Here is a 14,153-nt window from a genome sequence, read left to right as displayed (position 1 = left end):
GAAAATATTATAAGGCAAAAAGGCATGTGATACATTTATTTTACCAAACGTCACAGCTCAGCCTGGGCTGCCCTAAAGACACCCAAGCCATATACATTAGCCCAGAGTTGGACAATCTAATTTCATACAAGGCCTGTCTTATAATAAACTGATAGATAGCTTGGGTTATTTCAGATATTCATATGCAAAAAAAAATCACTAAAACATATCAGGTTGCTGAATACTGTTGCCCAGCACTGGAAGAACATGTCACATCCATATTGCTAATCCAAGAAAAGATTGAAATTCAACACTCAAAGTACAGTTTCTACTGACTCTCCAGTTTTCACACCACTGTAAGGCAAAATAAAATCACACAAGGGACAGGATATTTCATTTCTATCCAGATCTTGTGAGGATAAGGAGAACCACAGAAAGGTCGTTTTACTTGGAGAATATTTTCAGAAATATCAAAAATATTTGCAACCACTAGGACCATTAAACATATGGAAGTTAGAAACTTGTGATACCATAATGGCAGTAATAATATATAAATCCATCTATGTGTATATATAGAATGAAATAACACCTTGTGCATCTTATACATTTACTCCACTTACTCCTCCATGACAACCCTTTGAGGGAGATAAATTACAGCCAAAATTTTACAAGTGGGAACATGAAGGTACAGAAAACCTAACATGCTCAAGAACCCACATTTTGATTATCTGGGTAAACGATGCAATGAGGCTGTGAAAGCAGGCACTATGGTTTGAGAATCACATCCTTACTGAACATCTGTCCCCAAGACAGTGGTCTTCTGGAAGAATCATCTATGTGAGTGTATTTCCCGTGTCCCATTGCTCTTTGTTTCTGACACAGTATTCTCTGTCAGTTATCCTGGTCCCATGAGACTGCAAACCATGGCAACAGTCGGAGTTTTCTTCACTTTCCCTATGTACTGAGAACCTACCCCCATGCCAAAGAAGTTCTTCATTTTACCTCGTTTATGCTCAGAAACACCAGAAACAGGGCCCCAAATTATCCTCAAAATGTCCTTGATTTTTTTTTATCTAGAGTTATAGAGACAAAACATTTGGATATAGGTAGTAATTTTTTTTGTTGTTCTTGCCTTAAAAAAAAATTCATCTTATATATTGGTTACAATCACCACTCTGTCCTCTCCTCCCACTCCCACCCTTATAAATCCCTCTCCCTATTGTCCTCTCTCCTCCTCTTCAGAGAAGGAAAGTCCCCTTTGGGTACCATCCCACTCTAAGACATCTGGCCCCAGCAGGACTAGGCACATCCTCTCTCACTGAGGCCCAACTAGGCAGTCTAGGTAGGGGGAAAGGAAATCAGAGGACAAAACAACCCCCAGCCCCCCCACCTCACTTGGTAGATGACCCACATACGACCAAGTTGTACATTTGCCACAAATATGTAGGGCATCTAGGTACAGCTCCAGTATGATCCCTGGTTGGCGGCCCAGGCTCCGTGAGCCCCCGTGGTCCCAGGTTTGTTGACTCTGGATCTTCTTGCGGTGTCCTCGAGCCTTCCAGCTTGCTCGTTTCTATTCCTGCTCTCCCACAACTCTCTCCGAGCTCCCCCTGATGTTTGCCCATGGGTCTCTGCATCTGTCTTTATCCTACTCAGATATTAAAGACAAAGACATCATGAATTTTGCAGGTAGTAATTTTTTTTTACAGAGTTATTTTAGGAACAACGCCAATTAGAAGTCAGAGTGAGGGATCTGGATTTGATGAACACCACAGCAGAAGTGATACTGAGACAAAACAGCAGCAAGGCCTTGACGGTCGTGAGCTTCAACCTAGCAACAATGTTAAAGAAAATCTGATGTTTGAATTCACACCAAGAGAGAGACACAAGAGATATCCATTGTTTGGATTTGAGCTATGGATGATGCATGTCTTGAAAGAAGACATTGAGTTCCGAAGCTTGACGAAAATTTAAATGAGAGGAAAGAACAAAGACAAAACAAAATGGTGGTCCAATTCAGTAATCACAAGTCTGAGGCCAGCCTGAGCTACATAGTGAGACCTTATAATGATAATTAAAAACTAGCAGAACCAGAAGACATTTCATGCACGTTGGCTGAGAATATGGGAGTGGAAAGTACTTGAGTCCACTAGAGGACTCAGACTTCATTCCTTCCAGAACTGAGGCAGGCAGGGCTGGCTAGGAATGGTGTGGATATCTATAGACCTGTTTCATGTGAATCCTGATAAAGGACAGGAGTTGTATAGTTCATCGCTAATATTTATCAGCATAGTATGGATGTCATTATCTTCCCCAAGAGAGAGAACTAAGCTTCCAAGTTTAAAGTCTAGCTACTAACTAATGGAGAAAAAAAAATCTGGAGCCATGTAGGTAACTTCAAATGTGATCCTTTTCTAGTAAATTGTTCTCCTGGTGTGGAGAGGCTCAGCTAAAGTCGAAGATGAAATGATTAAAACCTAAAATTCTTTCATTTACTTTTCAAAATATATATATTTTTTGGGTGTTTGGGGAGGAAAACAGTAATAGAAGCAAGCATAACAAAGAGAGAGTGTTGACGGCCATAACTTTACACTCACGTTTAGTGTAAGTGATCTATAGTTGCACAAAGCTGTGTATGAGTGTGCTGTTGGAGGAGAGCTTTCTGAGAAGGGCAGCAATATTATTATATCATGATCTCTGATCATAATATAGACGTGTGGCACAGACTTCACTCCCCCTGGGTAACCTGTAATATATGCAGATTACTAATTCACAATCAAAAATACAGTAACACATTGGACGTTAAAAAGAGATTGAATAAAATCTCAGTTTGTGTGTGTGTCTGTGTGTCTGTCAGTCTCTCTCTACCCAAATTAGGGATTTAAGAGATAAGCTTGGAGAGGACATGAGCTTTCTACATGGTGACTTTCTGTCCCTGGCTTTGTCCCTGCTTTTAAATATTTTTGTCCCTGCTTTTAAATATTTACTATTTTAAATAGATGCCTATTTGTTATATCTCTCCAAAGGTAATCTGTAGATCCTGATTTTTGAGGCACACTGAAAGCACTTTATCTTTTATAATGTTTTATTGTAACCTTTTCATTTTAGACCTATGTACTTTGCCTCTCCCATCTCAGGAATATTAATCAAGTTGGGATACGGTTACCCAGCACAGTAAATCCAGCAATGTGTGATTAGTCACGGGTGTGCATTTCCTTCAGGCATTCTACAAAGAGACATTGAAAAGAGTAGTGCAAGCAACTGACAACATTATGAAATATCACACCCTCTTTAGTGATCTCATTCCCTTTTGATTTAAGGTAATCAGAAAGCCACACTTCCATGTCACTCCACCCACATCTCCAGACCTCAGGTGACCCTGGATCCAACTCCTTTCTCCAGTAGATGTAGCTCTGTGTTCAAAGCCAGAAGAGGTAGTAGACCTTATCTCAGTTCGTCAAGCCTAGAAATGCTGTAAACACTGCCTGGTGCCCAGGCTGGCTATGCTCCATCCAACCCGAAGGAAGGATTTAGACCTCACTTTTCAACCCCTTCCCCCACATTTGGGCAACATGGCTCAGTCACTAAAGTGTTTACTGTGTAAGGCTGAAGAGCTGAACCCAGATCCCTACCATCCACTTAAAATGCCAGGCACAAAAGCTTTTATCCCTGCAGCACAAGATTGGCAGATACAGGAGATTGCCTGGATCTCACGGCCCAGTCAGTCTAGCCAATGAGTGAGCTCCAGGCTCAGTGAGGAAAAAAATGGTGAAAAATGATTGAGGAAGACGTATAAAATGGACCTCTGGCCTCTCAATGCACACTATATGCAGTATCTAGAATTTCCAGTCAATAAAACGACATTATAACTGGATCACAGTAAAAAGTACTAAGATCTGCTGTTTATTTTTGGAAGATCTTGCAGAGCTTTGCAGTTTCTGGCTCAAGTAGGCACAGGTCACTGGCCATTGTGATCAGGAGCTCCTGGTGCCAGGTACTCATCCTCAGGCTGGTACCCTGAGGACATTATCAAGCCGAGACGCTTGCCAGCCTAGGACTAATTCTGATTCTGTGGTTCAATGCTGTGTCAGTTAGGGCAAGTCATTTCCTCATCCAAATAATGTACATGATAATAGTATTCACCTCTGACTGTTGATGAGGCAAGTGAATGTGCTCACATGCAAAAGAGTTTGAACTTAGCACCCAGTTAGCGGACAGTAGCGATACTGAGTTCTACATTTACCACATGGAGACTCAGTGTAGAACAACTTGCCACAGGGAGGCAAACTACTGGGGAGTGCCATGATAAGAAGGAAAAAAATGCTTCTACAAGTCCACATGCAATTTTCCTTTTTGTACAGAAGCACTGATCTCAGCTTATGTAAAGAAAACATTTAATTCTAACATTAAACTGGTAAACATGACGCTCCCTGATACAAAATTTCTCTCTTTTATTTATTCATTCTACAAAAACAAGCAGTTATAGCTACCATTACACACATTACAGACTAGGAAAACAAAATCACCACGTTTGCACACAATTCTTTACGGTTTGATAAAAGGAATAATATGCTTATATTAATAAATATATAAATATGTAGAAAGTGTAAATTGGATGAGAAAAATCAACACAGTAGGAAGTGAGATTCGCCCAAAAAGGAAGGATCAACTAAACCCCAGAGGATTTCCTGAGAGAGATCTCCAAGGAAAACTGGGATTCAGAGAAGCAAGATTACCAGAAGGTAGAAGGACCCAATAAGTCAGAGATCAAGTAAGCAGGATAATGGAGGCCAGGTCTGGTACTGGCATAAAGAGGGTTGTACAGACAGGGTGGCAAGAGACTTGAAGCCATTGGATGTCTGCTACTGATGTTGACAAAGTTTAAATGTAATGACTCCATCCCTGCAGCAACAGTAACTTCAAGCAAGCTTTACTGAAGCTAAAGGTATTTTAAAAATTATGTCAAGCTGGAGAATTGGCTGAGAGGTGAGGAGCATTTAACCACTCTTCCAGAGGATGCGAGTTCAGCTCCCAGCACCCACACCTGATGGCTCCCAACTGTCTGAGATTCTATCTCTAGCGTCTTCGGTGCCCTGGCACTCCACGCATGCAGTCCATATATGGATGAGCAGGCACATGGACATATCTCTACAATTAAAACGAGTGATTACTTTTTAAAATGTATATCCCATCATAGTTTCTATGGTACCATTCTTATACTTAAGATAAAACAACAGAATCTATTTTTTATGGCATGAGGTTAGTTCCTTTAGTTCTCTGGAGGTCAACTGAGGTTGAGTTGGAAATAGGAACGTGTATGCAATCCTCAGTAGAAGAGCTATCTGAGTTTTGCAATCTCAACCTAGAAATACCCTCATGTGAAAACATAGATTACTGTCAAAGAAGAAACCAATTAGGAAGGATCTAACAGAAAGGGACCTTGACATGTGCAAACAGCGACTTCAGGAATGATTGGGAATGAGCTGAATGGCTGGGCGGATCTGTTTCAGTTGTCAACCTCTCCCTACCTTTCATTAAACACCCAACTAACCTCCAGTTGCCCTCTTTGTATTTAATCTCAGTGCAATTTGCAGCATTCCAAACTCACTGAGCAGAAACTAAGTACTACCCTAAAGGGGTCTTTTGTTCAATTATCAGGACACTCGACTCCTAATTACAAAGCTACAAATGCCCTGAAGTGACAGGTAGGATTTTTAAGTCATTGACTCTACTAGATTGTGTTAATGACAACAAACTTTTAGCAAACTCATTCATATCTACGCTGGGAGAAAAAGAAGGCGTCCGAGAACTTGGAATGTGTCACAGTACTGATGGAGTATTTATGATGAATCAAATGACTCTTATTTCATGGAGTAACTGTAAGGGTTAATGTAACAAGAGTCCTGGCTCCTAATGAAATGTCTATACAATTTTAAAAGCCGTAAAGAAGTCATAACTTGATCCACTACTCCTAAAACATCTTCCCTCCATTTGTATGTCTTGCTCTTTTAAAAATAAAAGTTGCATTTCATGGCCTTATCTTTAGGATTCAGGACTTTGGATTTCTCTCCCCTCCCCTCCCCTCCCCTCCCCTCCCCTCCCCTCCCCTCCCCTCCCCTCCCCTCCCCTCCCCTCCCCTCCCCTCTCCCTCTGCTATTCTCTTCCTCCTTCCCTTTTTCTTTCCCCTCTCCTTCTGCTCTTCCCTCCCTCCTTCCCTCCACCCCTCCCTCTCCCACATTTAGTTCATCTGGATTCTCAATGGTGCCTACATTCAGACGACATTATCGCCACCAAGTGGTTGTTAGAGGGTACTGAAATCAAACACACTTGTGACAGACTATAGCATCTTGATGTAGCAGGCTTGAAACTACGTACTTACTGTCAAAATTTCTTCCTCTTCCTCTTCCTCTTCCTCTTCTTCTCCTCCTCCTCTTCCTCTTCCTCCTCCTCCTCTTCCTCCTCCTTTTTGCTTAGTGGTATAAAACGAGGTCTATCACTTTTACTTGATATTTCAACATTATTTTACCCCCTTTCTGGCTAGCCTCAGAGTCTACAATGAATTAAAATTTTGTTTCACTGCAATCCCCAATCCTCTGTACACTTCATAACTAAGGCTCTACAGAGCAAGTGATTATGTGCTAAATATACTATAAATTAATGGTACTGTGGTTTTACATTTTATTATGTACTTCTGTGTGGAAAAGTCTGTATAACATTTCCCTTAAACATGAATTATTTTGCTTATGTGTTTTTTACAGAATTTATCTGAAATGTGCAACCTGTAGATTACTCCAAACTGAGAAGTTATTTTGTTTTTAAATTAGAAAATTCAGAAGAAACAAAAATTCTCTTCATAGACTGAACAGGAAAGAGGATGGAATCAGGGTGGGATCATCCAGAATGTTTGCATGTTTATTTCAGAAGCATTTTTTTATTAAATGTAAAAGCTGTACACTTATGGGAAGTTCCAAATTTCTTTCCTCTCCCCCCCTTTCCTTCAGATATTTTGCATCAAGATTCTTTTATATATAGCAAACAGTTGGAAATAATACAAAATTATCTGATGTTCATTTAACAATAAATTACAGCTTTGGTAAAGTACACTAAAAGACATGATAAAAAGTACCAATTTTAAATGCCATTCACATATACCTTTGGGGTGAGAGCTATATTCTTTTTATAGACTTTTTTAGAGGAATAAATAACTGAATTATTGCAAAAAAAAATTCACTAACTTAAATAATATTGTTGCTGTGAAAATTCTATTCATTTACCGTTTAATAGTTTTATTATAAAATAACCTACTAACACATTGTTTTTTTTTTTTTTAATAATGACAGGTAGATGAAACATTTATAGATTCAACCTTGAACAAGCGCTACGTCAAAAACCACGTAGACAGACTAACGTATGTATATTTGGGCAAGTGTGTAGTTGCGAGACTGAAAGAACAAAGGGAAAGGACCCGGGGCCCCTCACATAACTAATGTCTCTAGACCTTCTACCAGGGCTCTTTAGAAATATTGTCTCTAGAATAGCTTCAAGGTACAGGGCATAATCTATCCTGAGAATTCAGAAGCTAAGATGTGGGGAGGAGAGTAGTGATATGCCGATGTTACCCAAGAGGCGGTTACAACGGATAGGGTGAGCACTGAAGCCCTACCCACTGGCTGTGCCACCCGAAATCCACCTTAATCCACAGCCCTGGGTAAACCCAGGCCGTGTCTCTGCATGCACCTATATTTCTGACAGATATGGCGTTTCAAAAACACCATGAAGGTGAAGTGTACTACAAAATCGGATCATAAGTTTTACCCGTAACCAAGCCCTAGTGTCAGGCAACATGCCCAAACCAAAAGATGATCGTGTTGTAATTGATGCTCCCTTTTGCTTGGGTGGGGAGGTACGACTCATATCAGTCGTTGAAACTACTCAGAGGTTTCAACTTTGTTATTAAAAAAAGAAATCACACAGCAGAACAGACAGGCACAAACCCATGAGTTTGTATGAATCATTTCAAAGAGAAAAAAGATACTCAAACAAAGATGTAACTATGAAACCCACGACTTTGCACAACAAACATATACAAAAAACCCAAACAAACAAAAACAAAACAAACTTGATGAGAGAGCAAGTAGAACACTTAGCCGGATTTATTGGAAGGGAAGGGTAGTAACCATTTTCTTACCGGTAGACCAATGCACTTTTGAAGGTTCAACTAGAGTTTTGTACATGTGATAACTCATGACTTCCATGAAAAATTTTTAAAAGTTTATTTTACTCTAATTAGTGTTTTGTCTGCATGTCCATATGTTCATCACTCCTGTCCTGCACACCCTTGGAGGCCAGAAGAGAGAGTGTCTGTGAGCCACCATGTGGGTGCAGGAAACTGAACTCTGGTCTTTTGCAAGAGCAGCAAGTGCTCTTAACAACTGAGCCATTTCTCCAGCCCCTGAATGAAGTTATTATAAAATGGTTGGGTAATTTAGAATGTAAACAGCATATAAATGCTGAAACTTTCTACATTGTATACCCTCTGCCTTTGAATTCTAAGTTTTGTAGTATTTTAGCGAAATCACCATAGCCTGAGAAACTCTTAATTTTTAGCCAGTTTTGATTATATAATAATTGTGGACATTAAACTCAGTAAAACGTCTTAACTCCTCTTATTTAAGATGGAAAAATATTTGGGTCCCCATTTCCCAATTTAACGTGAAATTTTAGTTAGTTATACTTCCCTGTTCTGTAGCCAAAATGTAACGTGAGACATATCATGTCTCAGGATTGATATCACCTTCTTAATTTTTAGCCAAAAGATTCAAATAGATTAGACTCATGATTTTTTTTAGAACTGTTGTTTTGTGGTATAAAAATAGGGGGAATTAAAGATTATTAGGTATCATTTTCAACTTTACAAACTTGAATGAACCACGTAGGTATGTTTTGCTGTATACAACTATAAAGACAAGGGATTGCTAGCATTTGTGTTTGAACATCTAAATCAGGTTAGTTGCCCATAAGGATACATACGCTCAGAGTCCCACACAGAACCGCAGTTCTCACTCTCCTCCCCGTCTCCAAAAAGAAACACCTTTCATGGTTTCCTATCCCTGCTGTGAGTCTCTGTGAAAATTCACTTGCACAGATGATTGGACTTGGAGCTGTTTAAGGAAGCAGGTGTGATCATCTGGAGGCCCAGAACCCACGCACTGCTCTCTTCAAATATTTTACGTGGTAGAAGGAATCGCTGCCTAAAATGCATCGAAACTGGTTGCTCTAAGCTTTGTGTAATGGAAAATTAAAGGGTGGACACTTGAAGTTCTGTATAAATAACTTTTAAAATAGAGTCAAACAAGGAACATTCTCTCTAGCAAAGCATAGTTTCCACACCTTAATGACTGCCCTGGGGTCAGGGAACCACTTCTCACTGATGCTGTAGAGGTGACTCAATATCAGGCACCTGATTCATTGCCCACAAGAACATGAGGCTTCTTTAAGCCCTCGGAGGTTTTTATGTTTTTAAGCTGTTGCGAGTACAGTGCATTTTATCATATCCTACAATTCCGCTTGAGTGCCACCAACATTTCGGTTTCACATTTGTGCCCTCTGTTTCTATACATGTGTATATATGGATAACACACACACACACACACACACACACACATGCGCACGCATGCACGCACGCACGCACTGACTCTTCCCCCCTCAGCAGCCATTGGCTGCTTGTAGCTCCACAACTGTAACACAGGTCTTATGGCCCCTCTTCCCTTCAGTACTGTTGACTGGGATAGTCTTATGCAGGGCTTATGCAGGCAGTCATAGCTGATGAGAGTTCTTGAGTATAACATCTGTCTTGGCCAGACGATTGTTTTGCAGCTGACCTCCTGATTCTCTGACCCTTACAATCTTCCATACCCCCTTCCATGATATTCCCAGAGATTTGGGTATAAGGCTTGTTTCTCGTTTCAAAACTGGCACCTCACAGCTGGCTACTTATTCTCTGCATTTTGACCAGCTGAGGGATGAAAACTACACTGGTTGCAAAAGCCTGAGAGGACCAAGCCTTTTTACAAAACAAACATACAGTAACATGTCTTCATGTTAGGGGATGCAGTCAAGCTATTTTTTTAAAAAGCTAGAGGAGGAAACTCGGGTAACGCATTTAAGTCAGAGAGTAGCATATGGAGGATCGTACATGTGAGCAGATTACCTGGCGCTTGACAGGCTCAGCACCAAGACAGAGGTGGGGAAGCCACAGGGAAGACGGTGAGACAATACTCATGCACCCTTTGTATGTGAACCCTGCTCTGGTGTTTCCCAGTCCAGAAGAGGATGATACAAGAGCAGACATGGTTATGGTGTTCCAGCCTCCCTCTACAGAGCCAAGGACCATAGGAAAAAAGACAAGCCATAGCCTCTTAAATCAGAAGGCAAGGAAAGCAAGAGCTTTGCCAGCTGAAGTCTCACTGGTTCAAGTTAATGGTAAGTAGGCTGATTCTCACATAATAAAATTCTTCGTGCACTCAAACTCACCTGTCAACCCCATTCCAAAGAGTAGTAAGAAATCTTATGAAAAAAAAGTTCAACCTAAAGATGAGGCATTTCAGGTTTGGATTATTCTCTGATGAAAGTATGTCTGACATTAGTCATCAAGTGATTTTCCTGGAAGTAGCCGATTGGTGCTCATCTCTTGGTAAAAAGCATCTTTACCATGAGCAGGGTTAATCCAACCCAGCCACTGGCTCCACGAATAAGCAAGGGAAATTAAGCAATAACTGATTCCTAGGTGGGACCTTCTAAAGACACAACTCACCTGTAGCCTTTAAAAACATAGGTAGTTTCTATATTTGATGGTGTTAGGAAGCTTTTATTCTTCTTCCTGTAAGATTTAGAAAAGAGGTAACCTGTGTTCAGAGGCGCTAGAGACAGCCGATAAATAATTCCTTGCAAGTCAGTGGAAAAAACAAGTGACTGTAACTTATATATTTATATACTACTTCATTTGCTCTTCTCTGTTTATCTTCATTCATTACACTAATGTCACCTCTCTAATTGTACAAAGTCTATTTCTATCAAGGGCCATCTGTACACCTTACATACAGTAATGAGTTTAATTTATAAATCTTAATAAGTATGGGAATTCTATTGCTGTAAAATCTTTAAGAAACACAATAATTAAGAGAAGCCAAGATTCAAATCTTGAAGTCTAATTTATTGATGGGCGTAATGAAAGGGGGGTTTTGAGCTTAAACAAATGTTGGAACCCTACGATCTTTGTCTCCTGGAAATCTATCCTTGTATCAGCATATTTGAGATGCTGAGGAGCTCACCTAGCCAGAAATCTACTGATCCTGCAGACTTCGTGCAATCACAACAGCTTCTTCCAGCAGAGAGGTACAGATTATCTCATAAACTCCACTGGACACCAGATTTATGACAGCAAGAACTAGTGATTTGTGTTAGAAATAAAGCAGGGTGCCCTGCCCTTGTAAGGGTCAAGCTGACTTTTGAAGAGGAAACCTCATTAGGAAATGAGCAACCAAGGTAATGGATGAACAGGTGCCTGCTCATATGACATGCAGTCAGTTACTAAGAGCACACATCCATAAGACCCCTCCCAACTGGAAGGGAGCAGCCTGCCAAAATTGTGATCCACTTTAAGTATGGCAGTTGTGAAATAATGTCCGTTCCTATGAGCTACATGACAGGCTGTCTGTAATTTCCAACAATGAGTTAAATTTTCAGGAACTCAAACGTCTGCACTATCCAGAGATAAGCTTGACATGGTCCTGGGCCATTGGGCCTTCCTGTTCCATATGGGCTCAGCTTGCAAGTTTCATGTACTTTAATGATTGTACTATATTTAAAAAGAGGATGTTCCTGTGGAGAACCTGATTTGAGTTACCTGCAAGTAATTGTCCACCCCTGTGTGTGCACCTTTAAAAAAAACCTGTAAAAGTGCAAGGACAGTGTTTATTCTTCTTGACAACACAAAAGTACGAGGAAAATATATAGGAAATTAGAAAACATAATACAGCACCAGAAAACTATTGCTTCAGACTCTGGTAAATTACATGTTCTTTGGAAATTGATTGACTAGAAGGAGAAAGCACAAGAACTATAAAAGGCCAGAATTTTCAGAATTTTCAGAATTTTTAAATGCACAGTGTTTATGAGTAGCTAGAAAAAGACTATAGACCACAGAGCTCAGACACAGTCTTCAAGGGGCAGGTCTCTCTCTCTCTCTCTCTCTCTCTCTCTCTCTCTCTCTCTCTCTCTCTCTGTGTGTGTGTGTGTGTGCCTGAGATGTCTTTCTATCTCTTTCTACCTTGTTTGTTTGTTTGTTTGTTTGTTTGTTTGTTTTGTTAGAGACAGAAGCTCCTGCTAAATTTGGAGTACAGTGGTTTTGCCTAAACTGTCTTGGTAGTGAATTATATGGATCCTACTGTTTCTACCTCCCCAGTGCTATGGTTACAGGACCTCACTATTGCCATATCCAGATTTTTGTATGATTGTTAGAGCTCCAAACTAGGGTTTTCTTATGTGGATGCTAAGCAGTTTTCTGACTGAGTCCTCTCCGGTTCTCTGTTAAGGCAGCTTTCACAGGTAAGAGCAAACTGGTAACTGCTAAGAGAGAGAGTCACTCTTCTCTCAGAGTGTTGCTCTTGACAAATTGGCCATGTTCCTTTAGAAGAGCACAAGAATATATGAGCAACAAACATGGATGAATGTGAAGGTGAAGGAAAGAAATGAAAAAGATACAAGGCTGGGTGGGTAAGGAGGGGGTGTGGGTCAGGAAAGGAGGTGCGGGAGAGGTAAATGTGATCAAAACACAGTGTACAAAATTCTCAAAAAATGCATAGAACTATTTTCTCAGAAAACATTTTATTTGAGCACTATTCAAAAAATTAGAAAATGACAGAACTTAAGTTAAATCTAGACATACTTTTCAGCTCAGAGTTCTTCCATACTTTAACAAGAATCTATTTTGTGTGAATAACTAACTGTGCAGTGTGGATTTTTAACTGGATACATGTTGGGAAAACGAAGGTACAGTCAACTTCTTTGTATTTCTAAGGTTAGCACTGTTAACAAAACAGCTCACTGTGTATGTCAGAGGCAGTGTGCCCCATTTCCCATCACAAGGGCTGTAGTTTGCAAAACCACTAATGCTGCTAAATTTTCTTACCTCCAAAAAGTGTTAGGGATGGTCACTTTAAATTAAGTAAAATATTTTTTCATGCCTATACTTGGAAAGAAAAAAAAGTATTTTATAAAAGTTGGAATTAATCATCTAGGAACTGACAGACAACCTTTTAATGTAACATTCTCCCTAAAAAATTTATTCTTAGAAATTCAATTACAGAGACAGGCATGGAGATAGATGCCTTTAATTCCAACACTCAAGAGGCAGAGGCAGGAGAATTGTCCTAACTTTAAGCCAAACCAGTATAAATAGTGAGTTTCAGGTCAGCCAGGGCATTGGAGCAAGATTCTGTCAAAAGCAAAACAGAGAAGGGAGAAATACTATTTCCAATGATGCTGCTGTAGTGTTTGCTTTGGACTCATTCCTGGAGATGGACATTTTGTATTTTTCCTGATACTAAATCAATGAAGATCTAATCAAAAATTCTAATGTGCAATCATGAGCCTTTTACCTTGCTTGCCATTCAAAAGCACCAATGACTTAATGATAAGTTGTTGGAGTAAGAAAAAAAATGTATTCAGAAACTTAACCAAAGCAAAGAAGATAGAGACTCTGTCTTAGTTGTTTGTCTATTGCCATGACAAAGCATTGTGGCCATGGTAACTCTTAGAAGAAAAGAGTTGATTGGGGCTTATAGTTTCAGAAGGTGAGTCCATGACGATCATGGTGGGAGCATGGCAGCAGGCAGGCAGACGTGACATTGAAGCAGTGACTGACAGCTCATATCCTGAAACAACAACCAGGAGTGAGAGAGGGGTGGGAGGGAGGGAGGGAGGGAGGGAGAGAGAGAGAGAGAGAGAGAGAGAGAGAGAGAGAGAGAGAGAGAGAGGAGGGAGAGAGGGAGGGAGAGAAGCGCTAACGGGAATGGTACATGTTTTGAACCCCCGAAGGCTGCCCTCAGTGATATACCTCTTCCACCAAGGCCATGCCTCCTAACCTTCCCCAAACAGTTACACTAATGGGAACA

General features: G+C 40.3%; 1 protein-coding gene across 1 annotated transcript in view; it reads left to right on the top strand.

Moving 5' to 3' along the window:
• The window catches only part of Tmprss11a (transmembrane serine protease 11A), a 51,276-nt gene that overhangs the window by 22,961 nt on the left and 14,162 nt on the right, over positions 1-14,153 (top strand). The window contains exons 4-5 of the mRNA XM_076938728.1: positions 7,320-7,387; positions 10,301-10,461. Coding sequence (XP_076794843.1) covers positions 7,320-7,387; positions 10,301-10,461 — 229 coding nt within the window. The remainder of the gene's footprint in view (positions 1-7,319; positions 7,388-10,300; positions 10,462-14,153) is intronic.

The sequence above is a fragment of the Arvicanthis niloticus genome, chromosome 7, assembly GCF_011762505.2.
Source record: "Arvicanthis niloticus isolate mArvNil1 chromosome 7, mArvNil1.pat.X, whole genome shotgun sequence".
NCBI classification, from domain to species: domain Eukaryota; kingdom Metazoa; phylum Chordata; class Mammalia; order Rodentia; family Muridae; genus Arvicanthis; species Arvicanthis niloticus.
This window is presented reverse-complemented; position numbering and strand designations above follow the sequence as displayed.